Source organism: Lampetra planeri, chromosome 6, assembly GCF_965212315.1.
Source record: "Lampetra planeri chromosome 6, kcLamPlan1.2.h2, whole genome shotgun sequence".
Classification (NCBI taxonomy): domain Eukaryota; kingdom Metazoa; phylum Chordata; class Hyperoartia; order Petromyzontiformes; family Petromyzontidae; genus Lampetra; species Lampetra planeri.
In genome coordinates, this window is record NC_136112.1 from 13817157 (window position 1) to 13832752 (window position 15596).

The following is a 15596-nucleotide window of genomic DNA, read 5'->3' on the forward strand; positions in this document are numbered from 1 at the left end:
AGGTCTTGGTTGATGGGTAGGTGGTTGTGGTTGGCAATCAACGTGTAAACTCTGCAGTTTGCATGGATATTTGAGATAGTGAGATGGTGTAAGAGACTAAATAGTGGGATAGTGGTAAAATGGTGTCGTGAGATGGTGTGAGAGTATGGGGAATAGGTGTGATAGTTGGTATAATAGAGTAGCATTGTGTTGTGGTGAGATAGTAGGGTGAGATGGTGTGGCATAATGGTGTGGTAACATATTCTTAGGTTTTTTTTCGGTAAAGTCACGTAGGTAAAACATCAAAATTAATGAAAATAAAATAAAATAAAAACAAAAATCACGACGTTTCGGAGGCAACACAAGTCTCCATCAGGTGCAGCTAATTCGTCTGTGACGGTCCCACCTGATGACGGAGACTTGTGTTGCCTCCGAAACGTCGTGATTTTTGTTTTTATTTTATTTTCATTAATTTTGATGTTTTACCTACGTGACTTTACCGAAAAAACCTAAGAATATGATGCCTTGCAGTCACGAAAGCTTCAAATCTAGAAATGGTGTGGTAACGTCGTGTAATGTGATGGTGTGATGAAAGTCAGGAGGGATGGTGTGACCAGTCGAAGTGATGGTGTGTCGTGATGAGCCATGATGGGCCTCTGAGTCATTCTGCAGATTTTACAGTCCAGTATTTAGACACATCATTGCTAAACAAACGTAATGCTGGATAGAGAGAACTTCGTCACCAGATGTTATTTCTTGTCAACTTTCAATAATCGCTCATGATTAATGCAGAATCAGAATCAGATTATTTCTACTGGAGGAATCCGATTAGCTCTCCAGTTATTTTTCACACGTTCAGTGGGGGCAGTTCATAACTTTACAAAAACAAACAAGACAAAAAACACGAGAATACATTTCTGGTGATAGTTGCCGGCAACTAAAATCACCCCTGCAGATCATGGCCGTTTTTAGCACCGGGTGCCTAATACGGATCCCTCGGAGAACTTAATGTTTTATAGAACCACCTATGATCGCGTGTGATATAAGGTTCACTTTAGTGATAGTATAATGTTGAAACAGTATATATTCGTTTTGGGATCTGTTTTAAATACAACCGTGAATCAAAGCTGTCACCATTACGTTTTGTTGCTGTAATGCTGTGTTGTTGTTTATTACGTTTTTCAGCCAGCTGGCCAGGATTGGGTAAAACTTAGCAGAGCACAGAACTAAGTGTTTATGACCTAAAATTAAAACAAACAATGACATATATAAGAATGATAGTTAAGAAACAAACAACATATACTATTAAAAGGGATTCAAATAAAATCAGGAATCTATGAGCACGGCAAAACAACTCATTTAAATCTACGAATCCAACAATGGAAACAACCATAATACACGTGGGATTTATACCATATGAAACAGGCTTAAGACTCACAAGGTAAAGTAGCATACAAAATATATAATCACACAGTTTTTGTAATTTATATTATAAATTAGCTTTACACTCCAATATCCAATATCATCAGTAGTAGCGATGCTACACAAACCTTTATGCCCTGGCTCATGAGTGCGTGCTTTTGAATATATAGTTAGGAGTCTGCTTCTTGCCAAAGTGCACTTTAGGTGGGTGCGAAATAAAATAAAACGGTTAGTCTTCATTTGAATTTTGAACCTAACGGATTTGTGGGAAACTGCTCGCAGAACCTTTGCCCTTCGTTATCTTTGCTCCTAAAACTGAAAAGAGGCAACCAAAACACAAGAGATAGCCCATCATAAATAGCCATGATCAATCTACTGCTGGGTAAAGGTTTCCCTACATCGTTACTTTCCTTTACAGTCCAGCAATGCCCAGGGCTGGAAATGGGAATAAATTATTGGGTGCGCCGCGGTTGCAAGATGTTATCTCCCTCGCCTGGTATCCAGGAGGTCGTGGGTTCTGACCCACTGTACAACTGACCACATCACCGGAATCTGCGAGATCTTCCCTCTGGCAAAAAAATGGGAACAATCAAGTAGCAAAAATGATTAATGAAGCCATCGAGGAGTCATCCTCAGTGAGGAGCTCGCATCTGGCTCCAATTCCAATTGGCTCACATGGTGGAGCCTAAAGAGACTGAGAGTGTGTTTCGACAGATACAACTCTCTCATGAATCGTGGGGCTTTTGCAAATCATGCATCATCTCCTGAGATGCCCTGCAGCACCCCAGTGCACTCCTCAAAATTTGGCAATGCTAACACCAGAAGCGGTGGCCTGTGCAGGATATTGGAAAATTACTATATTGGTTGGGCAGGAGACACGAAGAAGAATAACGTGTGTAAGTCTCTGTGCACATCTGTGGGTATCGATGTGTGTCTGTGGGTCACTATGTGTGTCTCTGGGTCTTTGTGTGTGTCTGTCGGTCTCTGGTCGTCTGTGGGCCTCTGTGTGTGTCTGTGCATGTCTGTGGGTCTGTGTGTGTATGTCGGTGTCTGTGGTCGTCTGTGGATCTCTGTGCTTGTCTGTGGGTCTCTATGCATGGCTGTCGGTCTCTGAGCGTGTCTGTGAGTATCTGTGTGTGTGTATGTATGGGTATCTGCACGTGACTGTGGAACTATGTGTGTGTCTGTGGGTGTCTGTGCATGTCTGTGGGTTTCTGAGCATGTTTGTGGATTTATGTGAATGTCTGTGGGTCTCTCTGTTAGTCTAGGGGTTTTTATGTGAGAAAACAATAATAATCTTTCAATATTTTCAGAATGCAGTCAGATAAAATTTTTACTCTCACTATGGTGTTCCGGATTGTTCTGGCCCATGGGTCAGTTTGACTTTCTATAAAGCATGTTATACGGTGCCTATGTAAGCTTTCTCCCACAAAACGCTCCAAAAATAAAACACTCACGTCCCAACAGCAACATAGTAAATGAGTTTATTATTCTGTTTGAGCGTTGTCACTGGGTGTAGCCCTGCCGCTGCACAAGGTACACGTCTCGCGTGAGGTGGCTGACGAGGCAAGGCATCTGCTTCTTGCCATTGTACTGTTTGTCCTTCGAATTCGATTGGAAGCCTCGCGCAATGTGGTGGGACACGCGTGTGAGAGACTGCACAAGCTCGACGCGCTTTTCCCAGGCTCGCATCAGCTCAAGTGCCACGGCCTCGATGAACTGACAGCTGCTGAGGTTCGGCCGGTATGAAACGTAACCTGGTTAGATGAGGGAGAGGAGAAGGAGCAGCCGGGAGAAAAGAAACACATGGGTAAATACGTAGATTAATGTGCTGTATTTATTATATGAAAATAGAGCACGAATTATAAACTCAACAATTTTTATGCCAGAGGCAGAGCTGTCGAGAGTGCAGGCAGTACAACTGCACCGGAGCTCATGGGCCAAAGGGGTCCAGGTATTGGGTTACAATGAGGGGGGGGGGGATTTGACAGGGCCCCCCATTCCATTACCTGCACAAGGGTCCATGCCGACCACGATACATCACTGGAGTGTATGAACATTTTTTTGTAAGAAGAAAAAAAACTCCTCTGCACACACCTTCCGGGGTAGAGTAAATTGTGAGTGTCTCGGGTGGGGCAAACAGGTCATCCTTTAGAATGCAGGCCTCGTCCACGCTGCTACTAGCATCGTCTGTGTTTCCAGCCTCCTGAGTTGGCTCGCGGTCCCCACCTTCCTCCAGCTCAGCGCCGGAGTCAGAACTACCGCCACGGCAAGCCTGAGCACACGGCCCCAGCAGAAGATGCAATCATAACAAAGTTTTATGGTGGTAGGTGGTCTCTAACCTTAAATCGGGGTTCAGACCTGCACATAGCTCTGGTAAGGGTGGTCAATGATTTACTTTTGTCAGCAGATAAAGGCTTAGCCTCCACATTCTGCTAGATCTAAGCACGGCATTTGACTCCATTGATCACGGACGGAGTTCTTCTTGAGCGACTGGAAGTTTTAATGGGGATCTCTGGCATAGCTTTGTTCTGGTTCCACTCTTAATTAAAGGATCGTAGGTACTACGTTTTCAAAGGATGGCTTAAAATCACCAATTAGACCGGTTCTCTGTGGTGTTCCGCAGGGATGTGTGCTTGGCCAATCACTTTTAGACATCTATATGGCACCATTGGGTACTCTGCTCCAACATGTTGTCTAATCCTAGCATTGCTATGCAGATGATACTGAAATTTATATCTGGTTAGGGCCAGACTATGCAATAGCATCATCTGCACTATCTGCATAACTAAAAGTAGTGAATTAATGGTTGCGCCAAAACATTTTGCTACTAAATGCCGACAAGACCGAAGTCATATTCATCGGCTCCCCTCAGCATCTTTCTAAAATTGGTTTGCCTCGTTTGTTGATTGATGGTCAAGATGTCAGTCCCACACAGGAGGTTAGAAGCCTTTGTGTTCAGTTTGACTGGTCATTATCCTTTGAGGCACATATATCTAAGGTGGTTAAAATGTTATTTTTCCACCGAAGAGATATTGCCAAAATGCATCACTTCCTGTCACCTGCTGACATGGAGAGACTCGTCCATGCTTTTGTGTCATCCCTACTGCAACATCTCACTGGTTGGGATGCCGAGAAAAGTACTGGGCAGACTCCAGCTTCTTCAGAATGCAGCTGCTCGAGTGCTTACACGTACACGATTACATGAGCACATTGCACCAGTCCTCTTATCTCTTCATTGACTACTGGTCAAATTCTGAGTGGATTTTAAAATACTGCTATTAACCTATAATGCTTTAAAAGGGCTCACACCACATTACTTGCAGGAACTAATACATTTATATATTCCATCAAGGTCCTCTAGACCATCTGATCTCCAACTTCTCAGCACTCCCAGGTCTAGGTTGTGCTATTTGGCAGTTGGGCTTTTGTTAGCATGGCCCCCAAGCTATGGAATGCCTTTCCACTTGAAATCAGGCAATCAGAGTCGGTAGATATATTTAAATCTGCTTTGAAACCCCATCTCTTTAAACTGGCTTTCCCTCTTTAGTTTGGTCGGTTGCCCTGGTTCTGTTTTTTGTTTCCTGCTTTTCATGCATTGCACATTGTGATCCTAGGATGGAATGCGCATTATAAATTTTAATTATTATTATGATTACAATTATGCCGCTTAATACACAATGCTGCTAAGTTTCTGGCAAGCTCAACTGGGACACATGGGCTGGCAGTCTCTCCCTCCAACAGCCCTGTCCACTGTTCAAGTAGCTGCCACCCTTTGCCCACATCACGAGGCGAGCATGACGCCAGAACATTTGGGCGACACGCCGGGACGTTTCGTATGTTTAGCTCATGAATCACCGTCCCATTCCTATTCACAGCCATGCACTCACCTGTATAATGAAGAGCTTGAGTTTGTGTTCCCAGGCTTTGTTGTTGAACAGGCTGTAGATGTCCTTATAGTACACCTTGGTGCCATCGTAGCACACGAAGTGTCCATGCCAGCCGTGGCTCAGGATGACGCACACGAAGGCCTCTGCATTTTTCCGATTTTCCGCGACTATGCACAAATAAACATCATTGCCCAAGCTCAATTAAAGTGCTGACAAATGGCAGAGTCAAGCCTTTTGTATGGAAATAATATAAAAATCATAATAATATACATTTCTAAAGAGCCTTTTACCCAGAGATCACAAGGCGCTGTACAAAACACACATGCGTGCGCGCAGACTCACGCCAATAAAATCCAACCACAAAACAAAGGATTCCAGAAATAGAAAAATTCCGCGAAAATAAATGCTTCTTAAGGCGTGATTTCAATAAAACGAGGGGGGGAGTCAGCAAAGTGAACGTCAAGTGGAAGTGAATTCCACAGCCTGGGGGCCTCGCGAGAAAAGGCCCGGCCACCCATCATCCTACAGAGACGTGACCTCGGCACACAGAAAAGGCCAGACTCAGAAGACTGAAGTACAGTACTCTTGTTTGAACTTGTGGGCGAAGGAGGGCCTGTATAAATGAGAGAGCATCGTCATTGAGAGCCTTGTAGGTATGGAGAAGAATATTAAACTCTACTCTAAACCGGGCTGGCTACCAATGGAGAGATGCCACCATGGGGGGTAATGCGATCAGCAAGAGGGGTGCGCGTACGAATCCTGGCAGCCGCATTGCAATGGACACGAGTCGGCGAGTGGACAAATGGATTGGAAAGTGTGAGGGATAACTCGAGGTGGGACAATGGTGATCGTTGAATTCAAGGAGACTGTGTGTCATCTGTGCGACAAGATAAAGGAAATGTCCACGACTCGATGTTCCAGAGAGGGTAAGGACTAGAGCTGGGCTTGATTTGTCAGATCAAGTTGATGAATGTAATATAAGCTGTAAGTGACCACTTTCTGTGGACCAAATGCCAGCATCACCAACGTCCTGCCTCCCGAAGGCAGGAAACCCCCATACAAGCCACGCCTAGTGTGACGCTGGGGTGACGGTGCACATGATGTTATCAAGCCCTGCCCATTACCTCCCGTCTGGCGGCACACATGGGAAGAGAGGTGAGAACGTTGTGTTGTTGTTTCTAACTTTTTTCCGGGCTATCTGATTAAGCCGAGCAATCGAATCGACAATCAGTGGAGAAAATCAAATCCCCAAATAATGAATCGAAGAGCCGAGCAACAGTGGATCAACAGTGGAGGCAGGCAGTGGCCAATGTTCGTCTGAACAAGGATACTCTTTTAACTGTTAATGTTGCTGTTATCATAATTGTCACACAAAGAAAGTCACCTAGAACTTCCGCTTTTCTTTATGAGCAAAGCGTAGTGACAATAGCCCTCTGAAAGACCCTCATAAAATCATGAAAAATAACTTCCCGCGGATGGGGAAAGTGCACTTTCGTACGCAGATAAATGGCATGCCTGGTTCAAACAGGTGAGGTCTTTTTATAGTTTGTGCTTCTAAATAAGTGGTTTTAATCTTTTTTAAGTTTTGCCCCGCCCCCCCAACTGCCTCACCCCCCTAATCAATACCTGCGCCCTCTTCAACCTTTTGCAAGACTTCTGACCAGCGTGCAAGAATAGGCACACGTACCTCTGAAGGAGCTCTCTCCTCGAAGGAGCTCTCTCTCTAGAGAGCTCCTTCTCTCTCTAGAGAGCTCCTTCGAGGAGTGGAAGCCCTTCGGTGATCAGTGGCATGAGCAAGCCATCGTCACATCACTACCTCCTGCTGTTGAAACGGATGTCAGACGAGAGGTATGATTGCGAAAAGACTCACATTTTAGGGTTGCAGAGCTATATTTGCTGACCGTTGGTGTCAGCTAAGCTCGAAGCAGACAAACGGCTGTGCACACGACTCTGTGTTTGCTGTCGTAACATCCTTCACATGTACATCTTGGCTTTGTTGAGAACATAACGGGGCTTATTACCAGCGGTGATGGATATGAGCACTGATGATTATGCGAACGATGTTCCAGAGAGGGTAATTTGGCTGACTCTTCCATGTTGGCCAAATCTCTTGGAACAGGTGGGAATACCCACACTTAACCCCACCAAAAGTTATCTGTTGATCAACTATTTGCATTGTAGCAATTTATTCTGTTGAGCAGCCAGGGGCGATGGGATTTAACTGCCGAGCCGGGATTACAAGTCCTGTGTGCTAACCATTACATCATAGTAGCATTCCTGTCACTCCAATCACAAAACTGCAGTATTTATTGAGACATTATAAAAGCTGATAAAAAAAAACACAATTAAGACGTCTCATGTAAACAGCCTCTAGAGCAAGCTGTGGAAAAAACCCTGGGGCCTCTGACAGTAGCCAAACCTCATAAACAGTTCTAGATTTGAAGCTTTCGTGACTGCAAGGATTCATATTCTTAGGTTTTTTCGGTAAAGTCACGTAGGTAAAACATTAAAATTATGAAAACCGTATATTGCATTAAAATGTTTCGCAACTTTAAGGAATAGATTTAATGGCATATAAAGCTGTGCAGCATTGCATGGTGCAAAAGGTGTCCACCTTATATGGTAATTTTGCGGTTTAGAACCACCGACTCAAAAGAGTTAAGAAAATAGTAGCTCATCCCAACAGCGCAGCAGTGAAACAAAGACCGGTTTTGTCCTAGTTAGGATATGTCAGACCATAGAAGGTTAACGACGTAATGCCTGATCCATAATCATGAAGGAGACATTACAGCGATGCATTCCGCTGCTCCTGACGCGGTTATCTGGCTTGACCATCTGATTGTAAAATTGTCGTTGCTGCTCTGCATATACATCAGCCATACGAAAGAAGACGTATAGTACATGTACAGTCATCATTGTTCGCTGCTGCAATATGTGTCCGGGTGGCCCTATAAATAGAAAGGACTTGCACCTGCATGGCCTCAAGTCCTGTTTACCGTTGGAAAGTTTGTCGCACAACAAACGTGGACAGTTTCCTGTTCCTACCCACTCAGCAACACGTTACTGATTATTAGCCTTTGAGTCGCAACGCTACTCAGCGAACATGATTAACAATCGTAAGAATCTGGAACACCTCAACTCATTTACCCTTTCCAGAATTGGCATGAGTCCGTATCTCCACAGACATCTAATCAGCCCTTTTAGCTTTCAATAAAATGTTATTCAGCAGCATTTGTTGAAGCAAGCAAACTCTGGGCCAGTTTTGACCTTCTGGGCTGCATCAGCAGAGTCAGACTTATTAAACAAATCCTGCTGGGTTGCCAGATGTTATTGGTTAGAGCACTTCATCTAAACAGATTGCGATTATTTATCCAAGGGGACTAAGATGAGCTATGAAGCTCTCTTTCACAGATGTCCAGTAGGGCAGGGTCAGCTAGTTAAACAATGTGGGCCCCAATTCAATGCAAAAGTCCACAGCGGTTGTTCTGTGGAATAGCTGGCCCCAACCGTAGGAACGTGCTGTTTTCATCACAAACTCAAGGAAAATAACACAGATGTGTTCCACCCCATGCTCGAGTCGAATCGTGCTTTGCTGAGTGCTAATTTCAAGCAGCCAGTCCAATGTCGGTACCGAACCGCATGTGAATATCTGTGTTGTTGGCCTGTGTGTCCTGCAAAACAACCCTCTACCTCCTTGTTGATGCCAGATGATAACGTTGTGGTGAGCAGTGCCGTGGGGGGAGGGCCAATTTCGATTGACCATTCCCCTCATTGCGTTTGTAGCCACCACAGCAGCCAAATGGGGGCTCTGGATGGGTGCGAGGGGCCGGTAACCCCTCCACCTTCAAATAAATGACCACTATACTATGAAGAAAATATCAAACGAAGCTTGTGCCAGAGGCCTAGGGGGGACAGGCGTCTATGACGTCTCCTGGGCAAACCCCATTTGGCGGAGTCAGGATACTGAATCCTTACCCTTGGGATTCTTCCACGAGCAGCAAAAAGCCACTGCGGGTGGCCACGTGGAATGTTCGAACGCTCACTGCAGATGAGAGGCTGCCAATCCTCTGTCAGGAGCTGGACCGGTACCGCCTGGATCTCTGTGGTATTCAGGAGGTCCGGTGGACCGGCTCTGGCTCCTGCCACCATGAGGGGTGGACAGTTTTCTACTCGGGTCAGGAGACTGCCAAACAACAGGGAGTGGCTCTTCTTCTGAACAAAATAATGAAGGTGTGGGAGCGTGGCAGTGAGGTGTGGGAAGCTGTAAGCCCCAGGCTACTTTGGGGTCGCCTTCCCACAAAGAGTGGTGGTCGTGATTACTTATGCCCCCACCGAAGACGAACATCAGTAGAGGGATACAGGCAAGGCCAATGAGTCAGATGCCTTCTATGACCTCCTGTCACAGGTGCTAGCTAAAATGGCCCCTCGGGATAGAGTCATTCTGTTGGGTGACTTTAATGCCCGAGTTGATCATGATGCTGGCACCTGGTCTGAAATGATTGGAATGCATGGGCCAGATCAGCTCAATAACAACGGTAGGAGGCTGCTAGAGTTTTGTGCAGCCCATGGGCTTGTAATTACCAACACGCTGTTCCGGCATCGGCGCATCCACACAACATCATGGATGCATGCCGAGTCCAAGCAAGAACATCTGCTGGACTGTATAGTGACAGAACAGCAGATGCGGGCCCATGTCCTTGATACCAGGACCTACCGTGGAGCTGATCTGCCCACTGACCATAGACTTGTTATCTGTAAGATTCTCCTGCAATTCTTCCACTCCGGTGGTGGGTGTACATCCAGTACCCCATTCAAACCCATAGTCGCCTGGTCTCAGCTAGCTGATGAAAGTTGCAAGTGAGAATTGAATCATCGCTTGCAGCTTGGCTTGGCACCATCCACCACTCCTCCGGATGTCGAGGGGAAATGGGCGAGGTTTAGGACTGTGGTTTATGCAACTGCAATAGCTACCTTGGGTACACGGTCTAGACCTTCCCAGCGGCACTGGCTGACAGAGGAGGTGTTCAGGCTAGCTGAGAAAAAGCGACAGGCCCACTCTCATCATCTACAGCATCCCACGTCAGAGAATGAGGATGCTTACCACAGCCTTCACTCGGAGGTTCAGAGAGCCATGAGGCGCTGCAAGGATGGGTGGTGGTCGCGGGTTGCTGTGGAGATGGAATCTGCATCAGTAGCCCACGATCACAAATCACTCTTTTATTCCATCAAAAAAGTAACTTGTAGTGCCACACATATCACTATCATTTGGAGAAAGAACGGTGATCCAATCTCCGACCCCCAGGAACAGGTTTGCAGATTTGCCGAGCATTTCTGTGAGGTATTGGGGGAGGAGAAATCCCTCAGCCTGGAAAACATGGGGCAAAGTGGGGATGACCCTGCTGAGTCTGCGGTGCCTCAAATATTGGAAGAAGTAGTCACCCCCTGCCAGTGGCTGGCTGAGGTGCCATCTGTTGAGGAAGTACTGAAGGTGATCCAGAGTCTGAGACCAGGAAAGGTACCGGGCAGAGATGATCTCACAGGCTGCCCTACATGACATCATAATAACATTCTGGACCACTGGACGGGTTCCATAGGGTTGGAAGGATGCCCTGGTGGTCCCCCTCTTTAAGAAGGACAGACTGTAACAACTACAGGGGCATCTCACTCCTCAGTGTGCCGGGAAAGGTCATGGCAAGGATTATTCAACATCACCTTGTCAGGTACACTGAGGAGAGGCTTGAAGAGCCCCAATGTGGTTTCAGGAAAGGGCGGTCCTGCTCATATGCCATATTTTCTGTCCGTCTGCTACAGCAGAGGTGTAGGGAATTCCAACAAGACCTACATCTCTGCTTTATTCACCTGGTCAAGGCCTATGATACCATTGGTAGCCCTGGGCTCTGGGTTTTTCTTTGTACTTTCGGTGACACTGACTCTCTGCTCACGATCATTAAGGACCTTCATGATGGTGAGCGGGCCCGGGTAAAACTACATGGCTGGGAGTCGGAGCCATTCCCTGTGCAGCTTGGGGTGTGACAGGGATGTTCTCTGGCTCCCACATTATTTAACATCTATTTCGACCACGTAATTCGTGAAGCCTTTGATGGCTGTACCAGTAGAATTTCCGTCTGGTACAGATACAATGGGAGGCTGATCGATACCCGGGTGTGGTCAAGGGATGGCTCCCTATTGGTCAACCATGTTATTTATGCCGATGATCTGGTAATTTCTGAACACTCAGAGGAGGAGTTGGAGGTGCTGCTACTGAACCTGGAGTATGCCACTAAGAGGTGGGGCCTTTCCATTAGCCCTACCAAAACTAAGCACCTATCTGGGTATTTCGTACCATCAGACACTCCACCCCCACAATTCCCAATTGGTGATGGGGAAGTTGTACAGAGAGTGGAGAGTTTCCCATACCTAGGCAGTGTGCTCATGACTGGCTCCGGTTTGACAACAAAGGTCTCACTACAAATCAGTTGAGCGGCATTATCTTTTCATCGGTTGCATAAGGCTGTGTGGAAGCTACCTGGTCTGTCACTCCACACGAAGCTTCAGGTCTTATTGGCCACAGTCATGCCCTCTCTTCTCTACGCTTGCGACACGTGGACCCCCCCTAATGTAACATCTTCGCCGGTTAAAAACATTTAGGCTGGCCTGCCTACGATCCATCCTGGGTTTAACCAGGCTGGATTGTGTGAAGAGCTCACAAATCCTTGAAAGATCTGGACAAAGTCCCATCGGTGAGCTCCTCTGGCAGGCAAGGCTGCATTGATTGGGTCATGCAGCCCGCATGCCGAGCCACCGCATGCCTAAAGATCTTTTGTTCAGCCAGATAGAGGGGTTAAACGGGCGCGGCACAGGCTAGAGAAGAGATGGAGTGATGTGGTACAAGAGGATGTGGAGCTGAGTGGACTTGCCGATGCCTGGTAGCAGCCGTGTCAAGATCGACCTCTGTGGAGGAGGCTCGTGAAGGACGCTACTGAGCAGTTGGATGCAGTTACCCTCCAACAACAATGGATGGCAGAGGAGCGCTGCTCACAACAACAAGCGGAATGCCAGGTGGCTAAAGCACAGCAAGTTGGCACAGTAGGGGGCACAGGTGGTGCATCGGCCAGTCATCTCAGTCAGTCGATCCGTGGCACCTGAGTCTGCCTCGTGACCTCCTGCCAGCGGGCGTTCGACACTTCACGTAGCCACAAAGTGCACATAGCCTGGCACAAGCGCCGTGGTGAAGTCACCACCACTTAGTGGCGAATGGCAGTTGTTGTTGTTGGCCTGTGGGCGCAGCACTGGTGCAATGGTTAGTGCACTGTGCTACGAATCAGTCGACCTGAATTTAAATTATGCCCACGACTAACATATACATCTGAATCAGTCCTGAGCATCTCCTTGGTCGACTCAGCCTCAAATGGTGTGGTGTGTGTAAAGGGAACCTGGTGTGACACTGACCACATGACCCTCATTGTGTGTCACGTCGGCTTTAATAGGTCTTCACTAACAGCACTTTACCCACCAGCCAATGTGTCTATTCAGTGAATATTTATCTTTATTATTGGCCCAAAAACTGACCTAACGTCAGAACGTTACTCAGGAGGTGATGCAGTGGACATACCTTCTTGGAGCGCCTTCATAATATCATCGGAAGTTTTGTCAAGTAACAGATCGACTTCGAATCCGATTTTGCCCAAAATCCTGGTCATTATCTGTTCATCTTTCTGGGAGCCTTCTCTATCCTGCAGCTCCAAGCCTCTCATGAAATGCACCGAATTAATGATCAGTGCCGTCCCACTTGACACCTCCAGGGGTGAATCATCTCCACCGGACAAGACTATTTCGCACGTCTCAAGCGGCATCTTCTCTGTCCCTGCAAAACATAATGACGATTGAATGAGTGCTTTGGTGAAAGTCAATTTGTTTAATTGAATAGAATACAAAAAAAATCCTGGTGACACCGTTTATAAATAGAGCTAGGATTTTGGGGAATGGTAATTTTTTGAAAAATGTCATGGCCGAGGTGTGGGAATCAGACAAAAATTCACGGAAACAGTCACGGAATAAGGTATAAGTATCCCTCACCATGAAGTAGGGTATTTAATAGTTTCTACAGCTATTTGAAACATTGCACTCGATTTTATGAAGATAAAAACATTTCCGGGACCACCGTGACCCCCATGCCAAAGTTTTCGCCTTGTATAGTATGTATGTTGACCTTTCCATACCTGTCAACCCATACGGTTTACCCGTATTCTTGTACAGGGAAATTGAGTTTTCAGGTCCATACGGGGTAGAGCCGTTTCAATACGGCCAAAAAAATGTTTTGTCTATTTGTTTGTGTTTCTCTCTTGTGGTGGGACTTTGTAGGATGAACATTGAGATTTATAAGGGCACGGAGTGACCAATAAGATCTGAATTGGTCTGTAATAAGGTAGGCACTGACAAGGGTTTGACATGTGTGTCTTTCGCCCCATGCATAGCCAACCGTGCTAAGCGGGTTATGTTCAAGTTCAAGTTCATTTATTAGGTATAGCCCTGTGAGCCATTCGGCTCTTGAATCGGGTGCAACCGCAACAAACAAAAAAACAAAAACGTGAACAAGAAAACATCTTAAAGTGACTATGTGACTATGTGCAAACGGAAAAATCCAGGAAGAAAACTGTAAAGTCTTTCAGAAAAAAAGTAGCACCGTACAAAAATCCCAGTGGGATGCAAGTCCAACAACAACAACAAGACAACTTAGATTAAAGTCATCATTCTAACTCCGTACTACAACAACACAAACATTGCCAAACCAAAAAAAACTTTTCGAAATCACCAAAATAAAGCCATAAAAGCAATGTAACAGCGATCATAGGAACTGTGACCGAAATTTCGCAATAAACAACATGTACCACCAACATCCTGTAGCCAGATGTCCTGTCGAAACACAAGTTCAAGTTCATGTATTAGGTATAGCCCAGTGAGCCATTCGGCTCTTGAATCGGGTGCAACCGCAACAAACAAAAAACAAAAACATGAACAAAAAACACGGGATATACATTCTTTCAGTGTCAAAGTGAAAGGTCAAAATATACCCATCCTCAATTGTGAGTAGGGCAGAGTTATCTCTGTTGGCGGCCCTGAGCCAGTGATGACGATTCCACATACCTATGACGAGGGTCAGTATATCCATAGTACTCTGATACGTCCTCAAAACATGCAACTGGCCATTCGTGTACAAATAGAAATGGAAGACGATGACGTTGGAATTCCTGTCAAGTAAAATGTTACTGTATTCTTTGGGTCTTTCGGTAAAGTCACGTAGAATATGAATTCCTGCAGTCACGAAAGCTTTAAGTCAAGATTTAAAAGTTTACTGCTTTCCCGTCGGAAAAATAAATATTTTAATTCGTATCATACTGCTATTTATGCTTTCAAATGGGCTCGATAATGTTATAACTAGTGTATGTATGTGTGCAGCGGTAGTGCAAGCTGTTAGCGCGCTGCGTTACTAATCCAGCTACCCGAGTTCGATTCGCCCTGGGCCTCCCCTAGGTCGACTCGGCCTCAAATGAGTAGCTGGTGCGATGTGTAGACATCGCCATTAGGGGGAAAAGGCGGCCGGGCGTGGTGCTGGCCACCCACCCCCTCGTCTACCTCTACGACCATCATAGGTGCTCGCTGACAGCACTTGCTCCATCAACCTGTTACGTGTGTGTGTGCGCTTGTGGCATGCGAAATACTTGCTTGCGACACTCGATGTGAAGTGAGCCTCTCCTTGTTGAATGCACCCACCGCTCGCTCGCCAGCCGTGCGCAGAAAACTCTGCGTTGGTAATGTTCAGCGTCCTCGCCCCTGTACAAGGTGTTCAGGCACGTGGCTGGCTGGGTCGCTACCTGGCTGACTCACGCACGCACACCTACGCAGGATACCGCGCTGTGCAATTGGGCGACTTGAGACAGCATTGCCTTTTATGCACCTCCCCCACTGCCACTCATATCTCCCACCCACCCATCCGTGCTTGACTCACTGCGCGTGATAATCCTACAATCAGGACTTGAAAAAGTTACAGGCATTCCATGTTTCCGATGACTGCGTGCTTGTGAACGTGTTGCCGCCCCGGGAGATCGAACTGGCGACCTCCGGATGACGAGTAGAGCGTTCTGCTGCCCATTGCACGCAAGCGGTGTGCAGCGTCCACGCTCTTGATACTATTCATGTACGACCCTTTGTCAATCCACTGGTTAATGAAGGCCTCATGGAGGTGGGGGGGTCATAAAAGCCATGCTTCAACTGCCTCTTTCACTGTCCTCTCACCCCCACCACCCT

At 46.5% G+C, this 15596-nt stretch overlaps 1 protein-coding gene across 1 annotated transcript; it reads right to left on the reverse strand.

Moving 5' to 3' along the window:
- Window positions 1–2869: 2869 nt before the first annotated feature.
- LOC144719566 (caspase-7-like) lies at window positions 2870–15209 on the reverse strand. Its single transcript, XM_078595615.1, has 5 exons — window positions 15015–15209; window positions 12904–13155; window positions 5292–5458; window positions 3499–3676; window positions 2870–3158 (listed from the first exon to the last, which is right to left on the reverse strand). The coding sequence occupies exons 2-5, from the start codon at window positions 13142–13144 to the stop codon at window positions 2908–2910; spliced, it is 837 nt and encodes a 278-aa protein (XP_078451741.1). The 5' UTR covers window positions 13145–13155; window positions 15015–15209; the 3' UTR covers window positions 2870–2907.
- Between the last annotated feature and the right edge of the window lie 387 nt (window positions 15210–15596).

Excerpts from the sequence above, each read along its gene's own strand:
- LOC144719566 (XM_078595615.1), bottom strand. The coding sequence starts at position 13,144 with ATGCCGCTTGAGACGTGCGAAATAGTCTTGTCCGGTGGAGATGATTCA. Across the intron at positions 3,677-5,291 it reads TCAAGCTCTTCATTATACAG|GCTTGCCGTGGCGGTAGTTC; the intron begins GTGAGTGCATGG and ends CCGTGTGCTCAG. Across the intron at positions 3,159-3,498 it reads AATTTACTCTACCCCGGAAG|GTTACGTTTCATACCGGCCG; the intron begins GTGTGTGCAGAG and ends TCATCTAACCAG.